The sequence below is a fragment of the Loxodonta africana genome, chromosome 9 (assembly GCF_030014295.1).
Source record: "Loxodonta africana isolate mLoxAfr1 chromosome 9, mLoxAfr1.hap2, whole genome shotgun sequence".
NCBI classification, from domain to species: Eukaryota; Metazoa; Chordata; class Mammalia; order Proboscidea; family Elephantidae; genus Loxodonta; species Loxodonta africana.
The window spans coordinates 119,271,757-119,297,438 of NC_087350.1; the positions used below are offsets into that span (position 1 = coordinate 119,271,757).

General features: G+C 54.6%; 1 protein-coding gene across 1 annotated transcript; it reads left to right on the top strand.

Moving 5' to 3' along the window:
- Nucleotides 1-24,887, top strand: DBH (dopamine beta-hydroxylase). The gene is made up of 12 exons (XM_003420469.3): nt 1-348; nt 2,409-2,555; nt 8,000-8,257; nt 10,129-10,305; nt 10,867-10,969; nt 16,226-16,392; nt 19,284-19,427; nt 19,804-19,842; nt 20,430-20,489; nt 22,275-22,402; nt 22,843-23,002; nt 24,421-24,887. Exons 1-12 carry the CDS (start codon nt 1-3, stop codon nt 24,550-24,552), a joined length of 1,863 nt encoding a protein of 620 aa, XP_003420517.1. The 3' UTR covers nt 24,553-24,887.
- Nucleotides 24,888-25,682: the final 795 nt, after the last annotated feature.

A 25,682-nucleotide genomic window follows, 5' to 3' on the forward strand; every position in this document is an offset into this window, starting at 1 on the left:
ATGCAGGCCCTCAGTCGCCAGCGGAGGTGGGCTGGCCTCCCCAGCCCCACTGCGAGAGAGGCGGCCTCCATGTACGGCACCGCTGTGGCTGTCTTCCTGGTCATCCTGGTGGCCGCCCTGCAGGGCTCGGCACCTCCTGAGAACCCCTTCCCCTACCACATCCCCCTAGACCCTGAGGGCACCCTGGAGCTGTCTTGGAACGTCAGCTACTCCCAGGAGACCGTTCACTTTCAGCTCCTGGTGCGCAACCTCAAAGCTGGTGTGCTCTTTGGCATGTCTGACCGCGGCGAGCTCGAGAACGCCGACCTTGTCGTGCTCTGGACCAACGGGGACAGCGCCTATTTTGGGGTGAGCCTTCCCCCCTCCCCTCACCTCACCCCTCATTAACACCCTCCTTCTGAGCCCCCAAGGAGAAGTTCTGTTGCCAGGCTCTCAGTGAGCTGGTGTGACTTGGACTTGAACCCAGGCTTAGCACCTCAGGGGGCTGATGGGAGGGCAGATGGGAACACGTACCTCCACGGCCCTCAACTGTGCACTCCGAGTTACTGTACTGGCACCTGGGGCCCCATGTACCCAGGAGCACACCTCCTATGAAGGACAGGCACCGACACAGCACACCACTATGCCCCTGCCCCAACGCCAGCCCACCCACTCCGCTCACACACACACAAAGCACCGATGCTGCACCCCCAGTCACCCACCCCTTCCAACAAGGGCTCAGAGCCTGCCCCGATGCAGGACCAGACCTCACAGACCTTCTTGTGCTTGTACTATGGGAGAACTTGACAGGTGCCCCCTGGTGTGGGACAAGGTGTGCTTGCTGTGTGCTGTGTGGGTGTATGGCCTTCGTAGAAGGTGGGTTCCTGGGTACACTGGGCCCCAGCTGCCCCCATCCTGGTGAGGGTGACCTCGTGACTCTGTCCCTGCAGACTGAGCTCCGCTCTAAGCTCACAACACACGGTCATCTGACCTCCACTTCACGGTGAAAAAAGGGAAGGTTATCTTCAAACTGGGTTGTGGGGCTTGGGGCTGCCAATTAGCTGGAGGGGGTCACTGGAGCAGGAGCGTCCCCCCTCACTGCCATGAGTCAGAGATCAACCCAGCTGTCCCCAGGAAAACAGACCATAAGAGGTTTACAGTGTCAGGAGGCATTTGCCTAGCTGGGGTAGAGACTTTTACCCCCAGTAAGTGGGATCCAGCTAGAGGAAGACGTCAGGAGAGGCCAGTCTGTTCTGAGCGGCCTGGCTCCCACTCCAGGCCCTGGATCCTGCCTCTGCGGAGTGAGGACAACAACCCCTCTCCACTGTTTGGTCTGTTTTGAGGCCCCACGCGCTCATGACAGTGGGTATTTCTAGAACTGGCCGTGTTCTGTCCAATCCCCATGAGGCTTCCACGGGTGGAACCCCTCTGAGAATTGGCATTTCTAACAAGTTCTCAGGGAACCTTTTACAAAATCTTTTGCAGATTTCTTTTTTCTCAAGAAAAGGAAGAAAACATGCTTTAGCCCTAGATCCAGGATTAAAATGAAACAAAACAAAAAATCCCTTAAGAAAAGGGCCTAAGTCAGAGAAGGAGAGTCTCCTGACCTCCCATCAGCCATCTCCCAAGGATACTTCTGCCCCTGAGCCCTTGGGGCCTGAGAGGCCAGTGTAGGGGAAGCAGTTGGGGGGAGGGCGGGGCCAGAGTCGGGGTCCTACTCCCAATCTGGACCTGCCACCTATGAAGGGCCTAGAAAATGTGTTGGCCTGTTTTCCTCCCTGGGCCTCAGTTTACCCATCCCAAAGGACTGCAAGGACTAGGGTGAGGTGAATGAGGCATCCAGGGTGCACTCTTGAAGGTGGGATCACTCTTGGGGTCAGTAGGTTCAGGGTCTGCCCCACCGATGGTAAGCGCCACTTCAATCTCCACCCTTAATGCCTGCCTCACCTGCTCACTCTAGTCGGCCCTGTCTCTATGTCTCCCCCATGGCTCCTCCCTGGAAAAGTGAGCCCTGTGTGTCTAAGGCCCTGCTTCCCAAGCAAGGCGATGTGTCAGAGCCTTCAGGCAGCTTCTCAGCACTATAGATTCCTGGGTGCCACTCCAGAGGCCTGGGAGTCTGCATTGCTGGCAAGTCCCTGTGAGTCTCAGGTGGTGGTCCCTGCTGGAGTCTGACAGCCCTGCTCAAGGCCATGGAGCAAGCAAGCAGGGATTAGAACTTGCCTTGATGCCCCCAGGCAGACCAGACACAGAAAGTGGGAGCAACCCCCAACCCAAGCACAGGCCCTGACTCTCAGGGAGTGAAGCCGAATGGTCCCAGGCCTGCCAGTGGGTCCCCAAGGGTGCGCTGCTGCAGATGAGCCTGGAGATCGCCAGAGGGGCCACAGGCTGCACTCTGTCCCCACTGCCCCACAGCCACCTCTTCTCTGCAGGATGCCTGGAGTGACCAGAAAGGGCAGATCCACCTGGATTCCCAGCAGGATTACCAGCTGCTTCGGGCACAGAAGATGCCGGAAGGCCTGTACCTGCTCTTCAAAAGGTCCTTTGGCACCTGTGACCCCAAGGATTACTTCATTGAGGTGGGCGGTGGCCCCACGTGCCCAAGAGTGAGTGGGCTGGGTGGCACCACTCTTGCACTTAGAGCAGCACCCAGCTAATTTTTCAGTGCATAAGTGGGCAAGACTCCTCACGATGGGTGCTGTCCTGAGCAGTGAACACAGCCTGCACTCTGTCCACAGGGCCCTGGGGTTGGTGGTGGGGCCAAATGTCACAGGTGGGCCAGCTCACCGGGGCCCCAGTAGTTGCTAGTGGAATAAATGCTAAGTAGAATGAATGCTACTGGAATGAGTGCTGGCCAAGTGGTTGCTGGCAGAGTGCTTGCTGGCAGAGTGGATGCTGGCAGACTAGATGTTAAGTGGAGTGGATGCTAAGTGGTTATTGTTGTTAGGTGCCATCGAGTTAGTTCTGACTTTTGGCAACCCTACGTGCAGTAGAACGAAACACTGCCCAGTCCTGCGCCATCCTCACAATCCTTGTTATGCTTGAGCCAATTGCTACAGCCACTGTCAGTCCATCTTTCTGAGACTTGCCTTAGTTACCTAGTGATGCTTTAACAGAAATACCATAAGTGGATGGCTTAAACAAAGAGAAATTTATTTTCTCACAGTCTAGTAGGCTAGAAGCTCATATTTAGGGCGTCAGCTCCAGGGGAAGGCTTTCTCTCTCTGTTGGCTCTGGAGGAAAGTCCTTCTCATCAATTTTCCCCCTGACTAGGAGCTTCTCCATGCAGGAACTCCGGGTCTAAAGGATGCGCTCTGCTCCCAGCAGGCCCTGCCTTCTTGGTGGTATGAGGTCCCCCTGTCTCGCTCCTCGATTCTCTCTTTTATATCTCAAAAGAAGTTGGCTCAAGACACAATCCAATCCAATGAGTCCCACCTTGTTAACATAACTGCTGTGTATCATCACACAGGCAGGATTTACAACACAGAGGAAAATCACATCAGATGACAAAATGGTGGACAACCACACAACACTGGGAATCATGGCCTAGCCAAGTTCATGCACATATTTTGGGGGACACAATTCAATCCATGACAAAGGTCTTCCTCTTTTTCACAGGCATGAAGTCCTTCTCCAGGGATTGATCCCTCCTGACCTCATGTCCAAAGTATGTGAGACATAGTCTTGCCATCCTTGCTTCTAAGGAGCATTCTGGTTGCACTTCTTCCAAGACGGATTTGTTTGTTCTTTTGGGGGTCCATCATATATTCAAATACTCTTCACCAACACCATAATTCAAAAGCGTCAATTCTTCTTCACCCTTCCTTATTCATTGTCCAGCTTTCGCACGCATATGAGGCAGTTGAAAACACCATGGCTTCAGTCAGGTGCACCTTAGTCCTGAAAGTGTCATCTTTGCTTTTTAATACTTTGAAGAGGTGTTTTGCAGCAGATTTGCCCAGTGTAATGAGTCTTTTGATTTCTTGACTGCTGCTTCCATGGGCGTTGATTGTGGATTCAAGTAAAACGAAATCCTTGACAACTTCAATCTTTTCTCCGTTTATCATGATGCTGCTCATTGGTCCAGTTGTGAGGATTTTTGTTTTCTTTATGTTGAGGAGTAATCCATACTGAGGGCTGTGGTCTTTAATCTTCATTAGTAAGTGCTTCAAGTCCTCTTCACTTTCAGGAAGCAATGTTGTCATCTGCATAACGCAGGTTGTTAATGAGTCTTCCTCCAATCCTGATGCCTTATTCTTCTCCATATAGTCCAGCTACTGGGCTTATTTGCTCAGCATACAGATTGAATAAGTATGGTGAAAGGATACAACCCTAACGCACATCTTTCCTGATTTTAAATCATGCAGTACCCCCTTGTTCTGTTTGAACGTCTGCCTCTTGATCTATGTAGAAGTTCTTCATGAGCACAATGAAGTGTTCTGGAATTCCCATTCTTCAAAATGTTATCCATAATTTGTTATGATCCACACAGCCGAATGCCTTTGCATAGTCAATAAAACGCAGATAAATATCATTCTGGTATTCTCTGCTTTCAGCCAGGATCCATCTGACATCAATGATATCCCTTGTTGCACGTCCTCTTCTAAATTCAGCTTGAACTCCTGGCGGTTCCCTGTCGATGGACTGCTGCAACTGCTTTTGAATGATCTTTATCGAAATTTTACTTGTGTGTGATATTAATGATATTGTTCAATAACTTTAGCATTCTGTTGGATCATCTTTTTTTGGAATAGGCATAAATATGGATCTCTTCCAGTCAGTTGGCCAGGTAGCTGTCTTCCAAATTTCTTGGCATAGACGAGGGAGCACCTCCAGCGCTGCATCTGTTTTCTGAAACATCTCAGTTGGTATTCAGTCAATTCCTGGAGCCTTGTTTTTTGCCAATGCCTTCAGAGCAGCTTGGACCTTTCCTTCAGTACTATCGGCTCTCGATTATATGCCACCTCCTGAAATGACAAACATCAACCAGCTCTTTTTGATACAGTGACTCTTCTTTTGATACTTCTTTTTTCCTTCCATCTTCTTTTGATGCTTCCTGCGTCATTTAATATTTTCTCTGTAGAATCCTTCACTATTGCAACTCGAGGTTTGAATTTTTTCTTCAGTTCTTTCAGCTTGAAAAATGCCGAGCGTATTCTTCCCGTTTTGGTTTTCTATCTCCGGCTCTTTGCGCATGTCATTATAATACTTTGTCTTATCGAGCCGTCCTTTGAAATCTTCTGTTCAGGTCTTTTACTCCATCATTTCTTCCTTTTGCTTTAGCTACTCAATGTTCAAGAGCAAGTTTCAGAGTCTCTTCTGACATTCATTTTGGTCTTTTTTTTTCCTTCCTGTCTTTTTAATGACCTCTTGCTTTATTCATGTATAACATCCTTGATGTCATTCCACTACTTGTCTGGTCGTCGGTCTTTAGCGTTTAATGCATCAAATCTATTCTTGAGATGGTCTCTAAACTCAGGTAGGATATACTCAAGGTCATACTTTGGCTCTGGTGAACTTGTTCCAATTTTCAGGTTTGATTTGAAATTGCATATGAGTAATGGAGGGTCTGCTCTGCAGTTGGCACCTGGCCTTGTTCTGACTGATGATATTGAGCTTTTCCATCATCTCTTTCCACAGACATAGTCAATTAGATTCCTATGTATTCCATCCAGCAAGGTCCACATGTATAGTCACCATTTATGTTGTTGGAAAAAGGTATTTGCAATGAGGAAGTCATTGGTCTTGCCAAATTCTATCATGCAACCTCCGGCATCATTTCTATCACCAATTTTCCAACTACTGATCCTCTTCTTTGTTTCCAAATCTCGCATTCCAATCGCCAGCAATTATCAGTGAATCCTGATTGCATGTTCGATCAATTTCAGACCGCAGATGTTGGTAAAACTCTTCAATTTCTTCATCTTTGGCCTTAGTGATTGGTGAGTAAATTTGAATAATAATCTATTAACTGGTCTTCCTTGTATATGGATGGATATTATCCTGTCACTGACAGCATCCTACTTCAGGATAGACCTTGAAATGTTCTTTTTGACGATGACTGTGATGCCATTTCTCTTCAAGTTGTCATTCCTGGCATAGTAGACCATGTGATTGTCTGATTCAACATGGCCAGTACCAGTCCATTTCAGCTCACTAATGCCTCGGACATCAATGTTTATATATTCCATTTCATTTTTGAGGATTTCCAATTTTCCTAGATCCGTACTTCATACATTCCATGTTCCAATTATCAATGGATGTAAAGTGGACTGGATGATGGTGGAGAGGATGTTGGTGGAGAGGATGCTGGTGGAGTGGATGCTGGTGGAGAGGATGTTGGTGGAGAGGATGTTGGTGGAGAGGATGCTGGTGCAGAGGATGTTGGTGCAGAGGATGTTGGTGGAGAGGATGTTGGTGGAGAGGATGCTGGTGGAGAGGATGTTGGTGGAGTGGATGCTGGTGGTGAGGATGCTGGTGGAGTGGATGCTGGTGGAGAGGATGTTGGTGGAGAGGATGTTGGTGGAGAGGATGCTGGTGCAGAGGATGTTGGTGCAGAGGATGTTGGTGGAGAGGATGTTGGTGGAGAGGATGCTGGTGGAGAGGATGTTGGTGGAGTGGATGCTGGTGGAGAGGATGCTGGTGGAGTGGATGCTGGTGGAGAGGATGCTGGTGGAGAGGATGTTGGTGGAGTGGATGCTGGTGGAGAGGATGTTGGTGGAGTGGATGCTGGTGGAGAGGATGGTGGTGGAGAGGATATTGGTGGAGTGGATGCTGGTGGAGAGGATGTTGGTGGAGAGGATGCTGGTGGAGAGGATGCTGGTGGAGTGGATGCTGGTGGAGAGGATGCTGGTGGAGAGGATGCTGGTGGAGTGGATGCTGGTGGAGAAGATGCTGGTGGAGAGGATGCTGGTGGAGAGGATGCTGGTGGAGTGGATGTTGGTGGAGAGGATGCTGGTGGAGTGGACGCTGGTGGAGAGGATGCTGGTGGAGAGGATATTGGTGGAGTGGATGCTGGTGGAGAGGATGTTGGTGGAGTGGATGCTGGTGGAGAAGATGCTGGTGGAGAGGATGCTGGTGGAGTGGATGCTGGTGGAGAGGATGCTGGTGGAGTGGATGTTGGTGGAGAGGATGCTGGTGGAGTGGATGCTGGTGGAGAGGATGCTGGTGGAGAGGATATTGGTGGAGTGGATGCTGGTGGAGAGGATGTTGGTGGAGTGGATGCTGGTGGAGAAGATGCTGGTGGAGAGGATGCTGGTGGAGTGGATGCTGGTGGAGAGGATGCTGGTGGAGAGGATGTTGGTGGAGTAGATGCTGGTGGAGAGGATGGTGGTGGAGAGGATATTGGTGGAGTGGATGCTGGTGGAGAGGATGTTGGTGGAGTGGATGCTGGTGGAGAAGATGCTGGTGGAGAGGATGCTGGTGGAGAGGATGCTGGTGGAGTGGATGCTGGTGGAGAGGATGCTGGTGGAGAGGATGTTGGTGGAGTGGATGCTGGTGGAGAGGATGTTGGTGGAGTGGATGCTGGTGGAGAGGATGCTGGTGGAGAGGATGCTGGTGGAGAGGATGTTGGTGGAGTGGATGCTGGTGGAGAGGATGCTGGTGGAGTGGATGCTGGTGGAGAGGATGCTGGTGGAGAGGATGTTGGTGGAGTGGATGCTGGTGGAGAGGATTTTGGTGGAGAGGATGTTGGTGGAGTGGATGCTGGTGGAGACGATGTTGGTGGAGAGGATGTTGGTGGAGTGGATGCTGGTGGAGAGGACGTTAAGTGAATGCAGATAGACTATATTTATCAAGGCAAAATGCACTTAGTACCTGTTGCCAACAGTGGATTCTGGGGTGGTCCACATGAGGTTTGACCCCACCCCATCCACACTGAGCCTTACAAAGCCCCTCCTTGGCAGAGACAGGAACAGGCATCCCAGGGTTGGGTGGGCAGGACCATGGTACCCCTCCAATTGCCAAGGAGCCCTGCCATGTGGGGGTGTGGGCTGGTGGGTGACTGGGCCCTGTCTCGCTGCAGGATGGCACAGTGCACCTGGTGTACGGAATCCTGGAGCAGCCGTTCCTGTCACTGGAGGCCATCAATACATCGGTCCTGCAGACTGGGCTGCAGAGGGTGCAGCTGCTGAAGCCCAACATCTCGGTGCCCGTGCTGCCTGAGGACCTGAGCACCATGGAGATCCGCAGCTCTGACATCCTGATCCCCAATCAGGAAACCACGTACTGGTGCTACATCACTGAGCTCCCGGTCGGCTTCTCGAGGCACCACATTGTCATGGTATGAGGTTGGGGGCTGTCTTAGGTATCTAGTGCTGCTGTAATGGAGATACCACAAGTGGGTGGCTTTAACAAACAAATTTATTCTCTGACAGTTTAGGAGGATAAAAGTCCGACTTCAGGGTGCCAGCTCTAGGAGAAGGCTTTCTCTCTCTGTTGGCTCTGGGCGAAGGTCCTCGTGCATTCCTTGGCTATCTTCACATGGTGTGGCATCTCTCTTCCCCCATCTCTGCTTGCTTAATTTGCTCCTTTCATATCTCATAAGAGATTGACTCAAAATGCACCCAACACTAATCTTGCCTTATTAACGTAGCAAGGACAGCCCATTCCCAAATGGGAGTATAGCTACAGACATAGAGGTTAGGATTTACAACATATATTTTGGGGGGACGCCATTCAATCCACAATAGGGGGATATGGGATGGGGGGCTCTGGTCCCTCTCTCAGCTCTGCCTGTCACCTGGGCTGGCCTGTTAGGGCAGGACCCTCAGGGGGTCATGGAAAGAAGTGGCCTGGGGCCCTGGAGGCTATTCGTGGTCCTGGTGGAACAGGCGTACTCTTAGTGCCTGTCTGGTCATCTAGAGCTGCTACAACAGAAATGCCACCAGTGGATGACTTTAACAAACAGAAGTCTATTCTCTCATAGTTTAGGAGGCTAGAAGTCCAAATTCAGGATGCCAGCTCTAGGGGAAGGCTTTCTCTCTCTGTCAGCCCTGGGGAAGGTCCTTGTCATCAATCTTCCCCTGGGTCTAGGAGCTTCTCAGCACAGGGAACCTAGGTCCGAAGGAGGCACTCTGCTCCTGGCACTACTTTCTTGGTGGCATGAAGCCCCCCTGTCTCTCAGCTCGCTCCCCTCTCCTATATCTTGAAAGAGATTGGTTTAAATTGTAGATTCTCTTGTAGATTGAGTCGACATAACCATCACTAATTCCACCTCATTAACATTACAGAGGTAGGAAAATCACATCAGATGAGAAAATGGCAGAGAATCACACAATACTGGGAATCATGACCTAGCCAGGTTGACACACATTTTGGGGGACACAATTCAACCCATGACAGAGCCCAAGCCCTTGACACTGGCCTTCCCGCCTGACCCCCCGACTGCCATGTTTCCTTTCTGGTCCCTGTCCCCTGCCCTCTCCGCCATCCTTCAAAGGTACCCAGTCTAGACCAAAGCAGCTGAAGTCTTCATTTCTGCATCTTCCCTTGGGGCTGTCTGTCTGTCTGTCTGTCAGGCCATCTTCCCCTCTTCATGCAAAACCAGTTCCATTTAGAACTCCCTTGCTCCAAATGCCCCCTGGCAATAGTGGCAGATGTTAATGGCTCTTGAGTGTTGACTCCTCTCCTGGCCCCAGGGGAAGGGGCAGGTGGATTATCCAACTTCCGGGCCACACTAGTGTCCAGAACCAGATGTCACTGTCCCTGTGCCCAGTCAAGGCCCACACTGCAGTGGGGAGGGTGGGCAGACAGGACTCACAGCCATGTCCACATCCTCAGCGCTCTGACCTCTGGGCCCCCACCTCGCTGGGACACCTGCGGGCTTCATGTCCTTGCCCTGCCTCTGCCCAGTTCACACGAGGACAGTGCCTGCCTATCCCCACTATGTCAGGAAGTGGCCTGTCTGGCTGCTCATTTCCTTTACTCAGGAGCTTATGTGGCATTCTGGAAGACTTTGCCCGCTTTCTGACAGGTGGCTCAACCCTCAGAGCACTGAGCCCCAGAGGTGCCCCTGGAGATGGCCTCGTCAACCCTCCCATTTCACAGATGGGCAAACCGAGGCCCAGGGTGTGGGAGCTGTCAGATTGGAGCCCCGGCAGTATGGGTAGGTAGATGAGGGGGCCCCAGGCTCAGCGGGCACCCTCTTTGCAGTACGAGCCCATCGTTACAGTGGGCAACGAGGCCCTGGTCCACCACATGGAGGTCTTCCAGTGTGCTGCTGAGTTCGAGAGCTTCCCTGACTTCAACGGGCCCTGCGACTCCAAAATGAAGCCGGACCGGCTCAACTACTGCCGCCACGTGCTGGCCGCCTGGGCCCTGGGTGCCAAGGTGTGACCACCCTGCCTCTCTGGGGCCCCTACCCCCTTACCTGTTTCCCTGGCTGCTCAGCTTGAGGGGCCGGGAAGAGCTTCACCACTAGAAAGGGCCCCAGTGGCCCCCCACTTGCCTGGACTCAGTCTGAAAACCCACCATTCTTTGACCAGCCATTGCTGCTTTTCTATAAAAACCCAAATACTCCAGAAGCCCACGAATTTCACAGGTATTTGTCTTGCATCCCCAATGGGATGGCAGGATTTGGGGCACAGGGTTGCCCCAGGCTGGGTGGTCAGGCCGGTTCCAAGGGGATTCCTCAGCCCTCCTTCAGTGAAGGGTAGGGTGGGCAGGATGGTGGGGGTAGCGCAGGGGTCAGGCATGCCCCTGGAGTGCCACTTCCTGCTCCTGACACCTGTGTGGGTGGGAATGAGCCTCTCATCCAGGCTGCCCCCCAGCACTGGCCTGTGCCTGGGCAGCGGGTGGGCTGGCTGACCTGTGGGGCCCCCTCTCCGCACACACTGGCCAGTGTGCCTGGGCTGGGAGCCCCCAAGCCTGAGCCCTCCCTCTACCCTGCAGGCGTTTTACTACCCAGAGGAGGCTGGCCTGGCCTTCGGGGGCCCCGGCTCCTCCAGATTCCTCCGTCTAGAGGTTCACTACCACAACCCTCTGAAGATCCAAGGTAGGTGGGCTCCGAGGGGGGTTTCCAGGCCCTGCCCATCCTCTCCCTGGGGAGTCCTTCAGGTGAGGCCATGTTCAGTTGGCAAAATCATTGAGCCTGGTTTCTGTCCAGCACTTTTACCCCACCGACCAGCTCTGAGCCCACTTGTGTCTGACCTCCGTCAGCTCCGGTCATCCCTCTCATATGCCTACCCTCGATCCATCTTCCCTGACCATGGTGAGCTCCTGGGGGCCATATCCCTGCACCCGGCACCCAGTGAGGACTCAGCACCCCCACATGCCTCCTTTCTCGTCAGCATGATACTGGCTGCCATTGACCCAGTGCTGTCCAAGGCACCACCACCAAGGACAAGGATAGGTAGCGGTTTCTTGTATTCCTATTTTACAGACAAGAAAACTAAGGCCTGGAGGTGATGGAACCTCACCAAGGCCACAAGACCTACAGGGACTTGGAGCCAGGGGTCTAGCTCTGTTACAGCTCCATGGCCTTGGCCACACAGTCCTGTAACGGCCAAGCTAAACTTGGACGTGGCAAGGTCAGCCTGATTCTGAAGCTGCTACCCTGCCTCTCCAGCAGCAAACCATCTTAGAAATGGGATCAGCCCGCTCCCTCCCCACACACCCTCCCCTCACTTTGAAGGGACGGCGGGGCAGTAGCTTTGTTGTGAGGTGCCGCCCGTGGAGTTGGCTCAGACTCACAGAGACCCTATCTATGTACAACAGAAGGAAACACCGCCCGGTATTGTGCCATCCTCACAATCATTGCTGTGTTTGGCTAGCTTTACGGTATGCTACTCACGGGCCCAAGGACTGTCGAAAACAGCCTCCTGGCCTCAGGCAGGAGTCGAGTCCCCATGTACCTGTCCCCCTGGAAGTCTAACTTCTGCAAGGCCACCCTGACCGGTAGCCACCCTTGTCTCCAACTGCCCCTCCCTGATGGGTGACTCACCAGCATATGCCAGCTGTGGCTCTGCCCTCCCTGGGGTGCCTAGCAGGGGAACCTGGAATTTCAGTCAGTGGTGGCCCCTGCCTGGGACCCACCTGACACACTCTTTAATGTTCTAGTCCTGACCCTGGGGAGGTACTGGCCCAGACTGTCCTTGGGGAAGGGCAGGGCCCTGGCCAGATCAAGGTGTGTCTGGCTATGAGCGTCTCTCATGCTTCTCAAAGCACGTGACATCAGAGCAGATGTGTGTATTGCATGTGAGTGTACACATGGATTTTCTGTCCAAGTGTGTATGTGCCGGGGTGACAGATAGGCTTGTTCATGGGGCTCCAGTAACTGGCTGGCAGGAATGCACGGAGGTCCCTGTTGCCTGGGTCCAGCAGGACAGGGCACAGTGCTGTGATAGTTCAGCAATGTCTGCCCTGGCACTGGAAGGATAGCTCTTGTTTGCTTAGTGCTACTGAGTTTAGAAGCATGTTAACACTCAGCAGATGCGAATCTCACAGTGCTCCTGTGAGGTGCACAGGACAGCCACCCCCTCCCCAACTTACCACACAGCCCTGAGGCCCAGAGAGGGGAGTGGCCTGCCCACGCCCCGCCCCCCCCCCCCCCCAGCTAGAGATGATGGCTCTGAGTCTAGTGTCCTTTCCCTGGGCACAGGTCCTACTGGTGTGCTTGAGTGTTTGGACAACGTCCAGTTGTCCAGGTTAACCTGGAACACTCCTGGGGTAAGAGCCACTCCTGTCGCCCCTGTGTGGTGCTGACCACCCAGGAAGAGCTTTAATTTCCTGAGGGCTGTGGTGTGTGCGGCCTATTCCAGGCTCGGAGAGGAACCTCAAGATAAGCAAGACATGTCTGTGCCCTCAAAGAGCTTCTGGGAGGGAGAGACGGCTCAGGCACATGCATGCACACACACACACACACACACACACACACACACACAGCAGGTGGGAGGGGCCAAGGCCTTAAGAGAGAGATGCAAGCCAAGTGCAAGGATGTATAAGAGGAAGAGTGGCCATGTGGCATGATGTGGCATTGTGGTGGCGTTTAAAATGGGCCTTGCAGGGTGAGGAGGAGTTTCACGGGGGAAGCTGCCAGGCACAGCATTCCAGGTACAAAGACAAAGGTGGAAGAGCAGACGGCACGCTCGGGAACTGGTAGGCTGGCTGGCATGGGTGCAGAGCAGGGACTAGGATGGGGACCTGGGGCAGACAGTGGGGGCTGCTGGATTGCCCTGTGCCTGAATGGGGATCAGGCAGAGTCTGTCTTTAGAACGGCGATGCCAGGTGTCACTGTATCAGAAACTGGAAATATTTCCTTCTTTCTGTTAGGCCAGCTTCTTCCTTCAGATAGTTACATGACTTCTCACTTTTTTTTTTTTTTTTTTAATGACGCTTGTTTTTATCTGTGTAAGCGAAAGGCAGAAATAGCTTGACAGGTAAGAACATTGCTTCAGGCTGGGTGGCAGCCTGAAGCTGCGTACCTTGGGTGAGTAACCTGCCCTCAGCCTTGTTTTCTCACCTCCCACAGCTGTGGTGAAGCTGGGGAAAGCTAAACCCCCAGCTCAAGGCTGGCCAGGGGCAGGTGCTCAATAAACCTTCGCTAGTAGTTTTTTCCTGGCTGTATAAGTAATACTTTGCGCCACCATTGGAATTATCTGCTGCCTGCACAGAGCAGGGAATAAGTCAGCTGGGTCTTAGCATGATACGGGATTTATTGCTCATTTAAAACCTGAAAGCAAATGGATTTTTGAAAACTCTTTAAGCATCAGGGAAGCCTGTCTCCCCTGATGGTTTGGCTGTATTTATGGATCCTTTGCCAAGTTTAAGGACGTGCCTGTCACTTCACAAATCTTGAGATGGGCGGCTTTTCTATAAATATCGAGGTTCTACAGTTATTTCATTATTTAATCCCGTCTGAATTTTAACCAATTGCATCTCCCTTTTTATTATTATCCTCTGAAATAATCAGCCTAGAGGTACAGGAGCTGTTTTGCCCTTGGACGTGGAAGGGAGGGAATAGGTTAGGGAGGGAGGAAGGGAGGAGGCAAGGTAGGGTGTTCTTGGTTCAAAGGGGCAGGGAGGCGGCAGGGCCCTCAACAATGCCCGGAGCCCCAGTGGACCAACCTTGGGCTGGAACTCAGTTTGGCCACTTGCCCGATGTGAGATGTTGGCCAGGGTCTTCAGTTTGGGCTCTGAGCCTCAGGTTCCTTGTCTGTAAAATGGGGGAGACGATTCTTACCAAGCAGAATTTCCATGAAGGCTCTGGGTTATGCGTAAACAATCTCTGGTACCCAGAGTGTGTACTATGAACCCAGGGTGTACTATGATCTGTACCTCCCTTTCTGGCGTGTTTGATTGACAAGCGCATACATGTACACTGTGGGGGAAGCGGAAAGAGCAGGAAGACACACAGACGGCAAAAACTACTCCCCAGCTCACAGCTCCCTGACAGCCAGGTTGCAGTGTCTGCCCTGACCTTTTGCTGGACATGCCAACTTCTTTCCTGTGTGCAGGACTTTTTACTGGACTCCTTCCTTGGAATCTTTACCTGAAGACTCGTGCACATGAATTAAAACCCCTTGCAAATTTCGTTTTACTTGCCACCTGCCATGTCTTCCCTACAATAATTAAGAGGTGCCAGGCCCCTTCTGGTTACACAGGCCACAATATTCCAAGGAGTTGGCCTGCGTCCCGTCCTCTAGACACCCCATAGGCCAGCCCAGTGACCTGCTCAGGACATCACTGCAGACTGGCTCATGAAGAGTGGAGTTTCATGCAGGGATCAGGGACATCTGAGGCCACGCGTGTGTAAGGATGCTCCTGTGGGCGCCAGAGCCCCCACGTCACTGACCACCAGAATCAGGTGACTGCTGGGAGGCTGCCCAGGGGGCTTGAGACGATAGATAGATAGACAGACAGATAGATACACAGATAGATAGATAAACTGCTGTTGTGTCAACTCTGACTCACGGTGACCTCGAGCACAACAGAACGACGCATTGCCCACTCCTGCATCAACCTCACCATCGTTGGCATGTGTGAGCCCATTGTTGCCTCTACTGTGCCAGTCCATCTCACTGAGGGTCTCCCTCAGCCTCGCTGGCCCTCTACTTCACCAAACAGGATGTCCTCCTCCCGTGATTGATCCCTCCTGATGACGTCCCAAGCAAGTGAGTCAATGTTCTGTTGGGACACATAGGGTTTTCATGGACTGATTTTCAGAAGTAGATCTCCAGGCCTTTCTTCCTAGTCTATCTTACTGTGAAAGTTCCACTGAAACCCGTCCACCATGGGGGACCCTGCTGGTATTTGAAACACTGGTGGCAGAGCTTCCAGCATCCCAGCAGCACACAAGCCCCCACAGTATGACAGATGGACAGATGGCGGTGGAGGGAGCTGGAAGGACTGGAAACAGCAAGATGCAAGAGGAGCAAACAGGTGAGGCCAGACCACTGCCAGGAGGCTCGCACAGTCCCCACCTGTGACAGGCAGAAGCACCGAGTTTTCCTTCGGATGTGAGGCTCTAGCGACCACTTCCAGTCCTCTGGACAGTGAGCTGAGACCCTGACTGCCCTAGATCACATTGCACGCTGCTGACCAAGCCCAGACAGTGGGCCAGGGGCAAAACCTTTAGTGTCCCACCTGCTCCAGGCGGACTCATTCCTGCTCAGGTACTTCCAGAGATGCCAGCTCAGTGGGCAGGTGCCCCATGTGGGCCCCGATCCTGCAGACAGCAATCAAAATAGTAAGATGGGCACTGTGAAAGGGATGCCTGCCTTACAAGAATCTTTAGCGTTACACACAAACAAACCCTCCTTGCTGGCCTTCGTCCGTGTGACCCAGGCTTCCTGTGCGGGGGGGCCAGCCACGGGAGGGCCACGCCCCTTCTTTGCCTAAGCCACACCCCCGTGAGTCCTGTAGCAGGTCCAGCTCCAGCTTAGGTTTCTGTGAACATATAAGATGGGAACCACTTTCAAAGCAAACTGAATGCAAGGTTTACAGGTGTCACAGGTCTTCAGCAGGTGTTGACCCACACTGAACACGCTTTTGTCAAGTCCTTCCTAAGCGCTCAGCCTGGTTTCTGTAGTTATCAACGGCTCTCTCCTCACCTGTTGTGTACTGCATGATGTCAGGTAGCAATGACTCCTCCACCTGGCCTTCTCAGGTGTGGGGACAGGCAGCAGTTGGGAGCAGGTGTAGGGGGAACCAGCGCCATCTCCTGGCTGAGGGTGGTGGAGCAGAGCGGGTGAGCGGGGAGGCCTGTTGGGGCAACAGGAAGCCTCCGCTCACGTCCTCATCTTTCCCACAGGCCGGCGGGACTCCTCGGGCATCCGCCTGTACTACACGGCCTCGCTGCGGCGCTATGACGCGGGCATCATGGAGCTGGGCCTGGTGTACACACCTGTGATGGCCATCCCCCCACAGGAGCCTGCCTTTGTGCTCACGGGCTACTGCACCGACAAGTGCACCCAGCTGGTGAGTGGGTGGGCCTGGCCCTGGACCTGGGAGGCTGGCTGAGCCATTAGGGACCAGTCCGTGTTGTGTTTTGTGCCAGGCAGTGTGGGGACAGTGGCAAATCTGCTCAGCTTTGCCCCCAACCCTAAACCCCTGCCACTTTACACACAACCTGCCTCCTTTCTGCTGCCCCTCGTGAAGGACACCTACCTCTCTGGCTGACCATGGCTCCCACTTACTCTGTCCACATGCCAGCACTTCCAGGCAGTGCATTTTTTTTAATAGACTTTATTTGTTAGAGCAATTTCAGGTTTATAGAAAAATTATGCAGAAAGTGCAGAGTTCCCACATACCCCTCCCCACTGGCAGTAAGACCCCACTGCCGTCGAGTGGATTCCAACTCATAGTGACCCTACAGGACAGAGTTGAACTGCCAACCTTTTGATTAGCACCTGAACTCTAACCACTGCACCAGCAGGGCTCCTGTCCAGCATTAGTGAGGTGTGTGTGTTATATTGATGAATCCTATTAACGCATCATTGTTGACTGAAGAGCACAGACCACAAGAGGGGTCCCTCTGTGTGGTGCAGCCCTCCATTGTGTCCTGTGTCCATGCCAGTGTCCTGCAGAATTGTGTCACTGCTCAGAGCTTCCCAGACCTGCCCTGTCCATGCACTGCCTTGTAAAATGCGTCCTGACTATATAAGTCGAACACAAACACACACACTCAACACGCAAACAAAAAAACGTTGCTGTCCAGTCAATGCTGGCACATAGTGACCCCGTGGGAAAGAGTAGAACTGCCCCACAGGGTTTCCAAGAAGTAGCTGGTGGATTCAAACCCGACATTTTGGTTCGCAGCCTGGGCTCTTAACCACTGTGCCACTAGGGCTCCACACACAGCCACGTGCAGGCACGACTCAAGGTACAGGCGTCCTGGACCACAGCTCCCTCCACCACGGCAACATCCCCCACCCCCGGCAAGGCATACAGCTATCGGTTGGCTTATGGCCTTCTAGATTTTCTCCCGTGTATCTCCATTTTTTTGTGTGCCCTTATTTGTGATGGAAATACACAGTCTTGTGGTCTTTTATGAAAATGAACTGAAGAGCCTACGCTTGCCCCATGGCCTGCCTTGTAGCTGCTATGCCCACAGTGCGAGTGTTTCGTCAGGCAGTTCGCCAGGCAGGCAGGCATGAGGCATGCTGGGCCCCCCAGGGACAATCTCTATTGTCAGCTTTTCCCCAGTTGGAAGCAGACCTCCTTGGGCACAGGGGGACATGTTTCTAAAGAGCAAATTTCTAAAACTAGAATTGCTGCGCGAGGGGGTCCCGAACTTTAACTTTAGGCCATCTTGCAAAATGCCCTCTGAAAAGCGGCCTGAGACTTTGGCCCACACACAGTATGGGGGGCCCGGTACCGCTCCACACACACCAAAGCAACACATTATCCACATGTTAAATACTTGCCTAATTGTTTGGGAGAAAAATATCCCGATGCAGTTTAATTTGAATTTCTCGGGTAATCTGTAAGGCTTGAGGCTCGTTTCAGCTGTCTCTTCGCTGTTGTCTGTAAATATCTGTTCACATCCTTTGTGCAGTTTTTCCATTGAATTCTTTATCTTTCTTATTATTGGTTTCTAGGAATTCTTTTAAAAGGAGCCCTGGTGACACAGTGGTTAAGCGATGGGCTGCTAACTGAAAGGTTGGCGGTTCGAACCCACCAGCTGCTCTGCGGGAGAAAGATGTGGTAGTCTGCTGCTGTAAAGACTTACGTACAGCCTTGAACACCCTATGGGGCAGTTCTACTCTGTCCTGTAGGGTCACTAGGAGTGCGAACTGACTAGACAGCACCCAACAACAGACCTTCCTTTTATACAAGGATGTTATTTTGTAGTCCACGAAGCAAACGCTTTCCCCCAGTCAGTGTCTTCACTTCTCACCGTTTCACAGACGAGCGACTGAGGCCTGCACAGTCGCTCTGCTAGCAGCTGCAGGACAAGGCTTCAGACGCAGGCCTGCCCATGCCAGTGGCTACTTTGTGCTGAGGTTGAGAATGGATTTTCTTCCAAGTGAATCAGTACTTTGGGATGTGGTCTTCAGGCAGCCTCCCTGAGCTGCCCGGGGTCTTGACTGTCAGGCAAGCCAAGTTTCCTCAAAGCGGAGAAGCGGTAAACCGGCTCCCTTGGGCAGAAGACGGGGCTAGAAGCCGTGCACCCACACCTGGCACCCCATACTCCTCTCTGGGCCCCCAGAGCCCCCATGGGTGAAATCACTTGCGTGTAAAAGGCTCCATGGCTGGGATTGGGACTGGGTGGGAGTCACCACTTGGGGCTCACTGGGACGAGGGGCCCCAGGCCAGCCAGCACTTATGGCCATTGTAGGGCCCCAGGTGACCTGGAGACCATTGCCCAGCCTAGCTGGTGGTCCTCTGCCAGGGTCTCCAAACACCTTCCAAGGACAAAATCAAAGGAACTCAATTTACTCTTCTTCCCCTTCAAACAGAAAATCTGTCTTGAAAAGTGCATTGCTGTGAAATTCTGCTGGAGGGGCAGCCCATTGTTTGTCTTGCTGTCCTTTAGCAGGTGGACTTGTTACAGTCAGAAGGCCGCCATAGTCCAGACGTCCTCAAAACCAAAACCAAACCTGTTGCTACCCAGTTAGTTCTGACTCATAGCGACACAGAACTGCCCAGTAGGGTTTCCAAGGCTGTAACCTTTATGAAGCAGACTGCCACATCTTTCTCCCTCGGAGCGGCTGATGGGTTTGAACCTCCGACCTTTTGCTTAGCAGCAGAGTGCTTAACCACTGCACCACCAGGGCTCCTTCTAGAATACCCTCCACTATGTGAGAAAATGTACTGGCTCGGGCCACAGTCCCCAGACCCTCCCACATGCCTCTCCCTGCCCGCAGGCGCTGCCACCCTCGGGGATCCACATCTTTGCTTCACAGCTGCACACACACCTGACCGGGCGGAAAGTGGTCACGGTGCTGGCCCGGGGTGGCCACGAGAGGGAGGTGGTGAACAGAGACAATCACTACAGCCCCCACTTCCAGGTAGGCCTGCTGGGGCACTGCGTGGGGACATGGTATCCTGCTCTTGCCAGGGCCCAGCTGGTGGGGGGACCCACAGGGCGACTTGCCGCTCCCCTTTTGTGCTTCATCTAAGGGGTGCATGGTGAGCTCCAGCCCCTGGCAGGCTGTGTGATTGTGGGGAGTCTCGGTCCATACTTCTTGTTCTAGTCCTGTACTGGCCAGAGGCCAAACATAGACAGCCCTGGCCTCCATCAGAGAGGCCGGGACACTGTGGACATCCCCAGGAGGGCTGAGGGGGCTGGCTGTAGGGAAGCCGAGAAATGGGGAAGTTGGGGTGGTGGGGAGGTGGGTCTGCAGCTCTCTGAGGTCTCTTCTTCCGGCCCCCTCTGCACCCCAGGAGATCCGCATGCTGAAGAAGGTGGTGTCGGTTCACCCGGTGAGTGCCCAGGCAGAGACCCCACGGAGCAGGGGTGGGGGCTAGGGAGGCAGTCCCTGCGGGAGAGAGGGAGAAACAGGGAAAGGCAGTGCAGAGGTCTCCCTGAAGGAACCTGTCCCTGCAGGGCGGGGCAGCTCCATCAGCTGCCTCGCGGTGATGCACATGGGACTTACACGATGACATCAGAAGGGAAGGAACGTAGAGGGGGCGTGGGTGATGAGTGTCCCTGTCCATTCAGTCCAACACAAACCCAAAAGCTCGGGGGAAGAGGGGGCAGCGGTGAACCCCCAACTTACAAATGAACCTCGGCCCTTGGAGGGGGCTTGCCCGAGGTCCCAAGAGCTGGATATGCCAGCGCTGTCCATGGCTTCTGTGCAAACAGGTAGGTCCCTGCTGGGCCACAGCTCTCTGGAGACACGCAGGCTGTGACCAGCATGGGGGACAGGGACTACTGTGAGGCTCCTTGTAGCAGAGCAGCGCCACTCACACACACACACACACGTCGGCTCACTCTCAGGTGGGCCTGGGCTCCTGCACCTGTCAGCACAGGTGGGCAGGGGCTAACGACGCCTGTGCTTGGTCCCCAGGGGGATGTGCTTATCACTTCCTGCACGTACAACACGGAAGACAGGAAGCTGGCCACTGTGGTAAGTCACTTGGGGCCTGACCACTGTGGTAAGTCACCTGGGGCCTGGGGTGGGCGACTCGGGCTCTTTAACCATTTCATGAGGACGAGTCTCAACTCCTCGAATGGAGTGTCAGTTTCAGGGGGCATGGGGTGTTCCTCACTCCGAGTGGGGCCCCAGACCAGCGGCACCAGCATTACCCAGCAACTTGTCAAGAATGCAGATTCTCGGTTCCACCCCGGAACTTCTGAGTCAGGAAAGTTGGGGTGTCCAGCAAGCAAACGGTGAATGGGAGGCTGCTACAGGCCAGCCCCCAGCCTGGGAATGTCCTTAGGTCGTCCCCCCTCCCCACCCAATCTGCACCAATGACTTCCCTCCCGGGCTGTCTGGGGCTGCTGGGCCTGGTGAGGCCGCTGGGCCTCAGGCCCCAGCCTTCAGGGCAAGGCCTCCTGTGTGTCCAGGACTTCCCTACCCATGGGCTCCGCAGCATGTGGCCACCTGTGCCAGGTGAGATCAAGGGGGAGGACGGCTGGGCAGCTCTGAACAGGCAGGTCCTCTGAGTGGCTTCCCACAACCAAGCCTGCTGATCCAAGAGATAGCAGCCTTTGAGATGCACTTCCCTCCCCAAGGTGAGAGACAAAAGGGCCAGGGTTCCTGGTTGTGAGACAGCAGGCTGGGTCAGGGAATCTAGCTCCCTTTTGATGTCTGAGGGGAAAACCAGTGGGCAGGCGTCATAGCATTCAGGCGTTCATGGAGGGAAGCCAGGACAACAATAAAAGCCGAGGTCCCCGCCCCCCGGGGGCCTTTGGGAACCGAGGTATCTTGACCAGAGAACAAGACAGACCAAAGCGTCCGCTAAGTGCCGCCGGAGCCAGCCAGAGCTGGTCACAGTGCGTCCTCCTTTGAAAGAGGCGCCGGAACCCAGTGCTTGATCTCTGGAGCAGAACAGCCCGGATTCTCTGCCAGCAGGGGGGAGACAGGAGGTGGCAGGAAGCTGAACTTCTCACAGCTCTTTTGTTCTGCCATAAAGTAGCAAATGCCCTTCTTCATTCAGACGTTCCCGCCAGCCAGATAAACTCCCTGGTACCCACATAGAAGTTTCAAAAGAGCTGGGGACCTGGAGCAAGCCCGGGGGGCCCTGGGGCCGGGCCCCACCCTGCCCTGCAGGGACAGAGCTGCCTGTTCACTTACTCTGCGCTAGCCAGCCCTGGCTCCTCCTCTTCCTCCTTCTCCTCTTTCACCCAAGGTTCAGTGTTCACAGCTTGGGGGAGGCCCACTCTGCCCTCGGACAAAGCCTTCGGGGTGCTCTGGGAGGTGGCCCAACAGCCTTTTACCTGTAATCTCACTATGGACCCCTCATCCAGAGCCCTTCTTTTTCTCAGAGGCAATGGCTGGTGGATGATGCGGGGTTCATGGTGTTAAGAGAGACCCCCTTGGAGCCCTCAGCCCCAAGGCTGTTGCTAGAGGACAGGAGGATGGCTCCCCAGAAAACGTTCAGGAGGTTGTGGGGCCAGGCTCCGCCACTGACTTCCCGGGGAATACAGGGCTTGTCCATTGTCCTCTGTGTGACTCAGTTTCTGTGTCCATAAAATGCACACAATAATATCTCTGCCATCGAAGAGGTGGGCTCTACCAGGCAGGGCTGGCTTTGCTCACTGCTCCATCTACAGTGCTGAGACCCTGCCTGGCACTGGGCATGACTGAGTGAAACCAATGATCTGGTCATGAACAGACACAACGGTGGGGCTGGCAGGCAGCAACATGCCCAGAGTGCTGTGCCAGGCTGATGATGCCCCCGTCTTGCAGGGGGGCTTCGGGATTCTGGAGGAGATGTGTGTCAACTACGTGCACTACTACCCCCAGACGCAGCTGGAGCTCTGCAAGAGCGCAGTGGACCCCGGGTTCCTGCAGAAGTACTTCCACTTAGTGAACAGGTAGGTGAAGGCCACGGAGAATGTGCCCTGTGTGCCTTCCAGCCCAGGGCGGCAGGGGACCCCAACACAGGATCCCCAGGCCCTGTTCAGGTGGGGAAAGCGAGGAACCAAGTCCCAGTCCTGTGCAGGGTCAACAGGCATGTGGCAACCATGCCCTCACTGCTTACTGTGGTATCTGCAGCAGGCATCACTAATCGAGACCCGCACGCACTCCCGCTGAACCTGCACCTGGCCTGAAAGGCCGCAGCAACCCAGCCCTCCAGGCAGCTGCTACCAACCCACCCACAGAGTGACACTGTTAGCCGTCAAGGGCCTGGGGACAAGGCCAAGACATGGCTTAAGGGGCCTGGGGGTGGCCTGAGGCCACCTCGGGGACCCTGTGTCTGCTGGGCCCCTCCCACCTGCCTCACCCCACACGGGGCTGTCTCTTCTCCCTCCAGGTTCAACAGTGAGGATGTCTGCACCTGCCCACAGGCCTCTGTCCCGCAGCAGTTTGCCTCCGTCCCTTGGAACTCCTTCAACCGAGACATGCTCAAGGCTCTATATGGCTTTGCCCCCATTTCCATGCACTGTAACAAGTCCTCGGCCGTCCGCTTCCAGGTATGCCACCTCAGCTGTGCCATGCAGGTATGCTCACCCCCAGGTGTCCCACCCCAAGTGTGCCCAGCCCCAGATATGCCCACCCGCAGGTATGCCAACTTCTAGATGTGTCCACCCCCAGGTATGCCCATCCCAGATGCACCCACCCCAAATATGCTCACTCCCAGGTGTGCTCACTGTCAGCTATTCCTACCCCTAGGTGTGCCCACCCCAGGTGTTCTCACCCCAGGTATGCCCTATCCCAGATGCACCCACACCAGATATGCCATTCCCAGGTGTGCCCTCCCCCAGGTGTTCCCTCCCCCAAGTGGCCCTCCCTCAGGTGTTTCCTCCCCCAGGTGCTCCCTCCCCCAGGTGTACCTCCCCCAGGTGCTCCCTCCCCCAGGTGTACGTCCCCCAGGTATGCCCTCCCCCAAGTGTACCCACCCACAAGTATGCCTACCTGGTGAGGTGGTGGCTGCACAGCTGGGGCAGGCCCGCTGAGGCCCATCAGATGGAGGACAGACCAACACTCTACGACACCTCAGCCCTTTCTGAGGTCGTCAGCCAGTCCCACAGGCTGCCCACCCACTGTGCCCAGGATGTGACTGGTCCCATGGAGGCCCCAGAGCTCATGACAGTGACACGGCCCTCCCTACCTCCAAGGACCTGGCAAGAAACACTCAGAGGAAGCAGTTAGGGAAAGGGTCAAGTGGGGATGGCAAGACAGACAGACGGCCTTGTGGGGGGGGGGGCAGACTGACACCAAGACAACTCTCCCTGGTAGCGCCACAGCTCAGGGCTGCTCGCGGCTCCCTGGACGTTTGTGATGAACAGGGTGCCAGGCAGCCACCCCCAGAGGCGAAAAATAAAGTGCAGGGGAGGGAGAGGGGAGACCCGAACCCCAAGCTTCAAGCTGGCTTCCTTGGAGCCTGCTGGGTTTAACAAGCTGCCTAAGGCGTGACTAGAGCTTATGCCGAATTAGTCATGTAGAATCTGCAGCCCAGAGGTCTGGGGAGCCGGCCTTTACTGGAGCATTTGGGAGCTGGATTAATTGCTAAATCAAACATCTCCTTACCCAGGGCTGGGCTTACGCCGGGTTCTCTGAGGGTAGCGTGGGGGTGGGTGTCTGACACAGGGTGGGCTCTGCTGGGCTGAGTCCTGGGTGTCTGTGCAGCCTCCTTGGGGAGGGGGGCTGGAGCCACAGTCTGCACCTAGAGAGAGGGCTGCATTTGGGCAAAGGATGGAACTGAGGGGTGAGGAAGGGGAGGCCCAGAGGACGCCCTGGGTGACTGAGCAGCTGGGGAAGCTTACTGAGGTGGGGACCCCAGCAGGAGCAGCTTGTGGGGAGACAGTTCAGGTTGGCTGAGCAAGTGGCTGAGGAGGTGGTGCCCCGTCTAGCCCTCCAGCCTCAGTGTACCCTGGCCCTATCCTTGCAGGGTGAGTGGGATCTGCAGCCACTGCCGGAGATCATCTCCACCCTGGAAGAGCCTACTCTGCGGTGCCCAGCCAGCCAGACCCAGAGCCCCAGCGGCCCCACTGTGGTCAGCATTGGTGGGGGCAGAGGCTGAGTGGGGTGCCTGCTCCTCGCTCCTCCCCTCATGCTGTCCTTGTGGGCTCACACCAGCCCCATGCCCCCTGCACGCCCCCTCTCTTTGAAGACCCCCAAGGAACAGCTCTGTGTGCTCAGGATGAAGGGGCCTAGCCAAGACCCCCTGAAACATGGCCCATCCCAACCCTCTCCCCAGGCTTGAGGACCACTGCATGCCTCTGGGGGTCCCGTGGGGGCTCCCTGCTGACCTGCCCAGCAGTGGGCTGACCACACCCTCATTCCCACTGTGCTGATGCCGTGAAAGAATAACCCATGCCCCTGGTCCAGTGTCCACTGTCCAGAGAGCTCTCTCCACACCAGGGCTGACCATCACCCCTCTGTCTCCTCACGGGGCTGGCTGGCCCCTGGGACATGAGCCATGTGTCCCCAGCCTCATGCACAGTGACCTGTGCTGGTGTGTGCCAGGTGAGAGTGCTACATAAACGTCTCTCTGCAGAGCAGCTCCTTCCTCACAGTGGGCGTCGTCCCCGCCAGTGGAGGCAGGACAAGGCATTTAGCTAGTTAGAGAGTTGCTGAGGGAAATTGCTCCATTGCAGAGTAAATAGATATTTTCGCCCACCTAAAGGGAAACCCTAACAACAACTATCACCACCATGAAGAGCAGCCAGCAGAGACCCAGAACCGGCGCCATGGGGATGGAATCCTTCACTCCCCACAGCTGCCCGTGGAGTGACATGTGGGTTATAGACTGGGCTGGGGATCAAAGCTGGTTCTGCCTCTGAGTGGAGGGGCCGTTTTGTCTCCCTGACCCTCAGTCTTCTCATCTGTGAAATGGGCCAAGAGTTGAGGTTTGCCCACGGGTAAAGTTCACACCCAGAGAATGCTGGCACAGCGGCTGCTGCTCCCACCAGGGAAGCCTTCCCCCAGCCTCCTCCTGGCCCACGCGGAGCTGGCCACGCCTCCGTGTCAGTCTCTGGCTCCCTCCACTCCGTGTGCACTACCTCCCATGCAAAGACAAGTTCAGCTCTTGGACGGTTTGTGGAGGAGTCACAGACTGCTCTGTGATTCAGCCAGTTCAGCAAAACACTGCCCAGTCTCCGGGGCGGGGGGGAGGGGGTGATGGATGGAGCCTTCAGTCTCCCCCCCAGA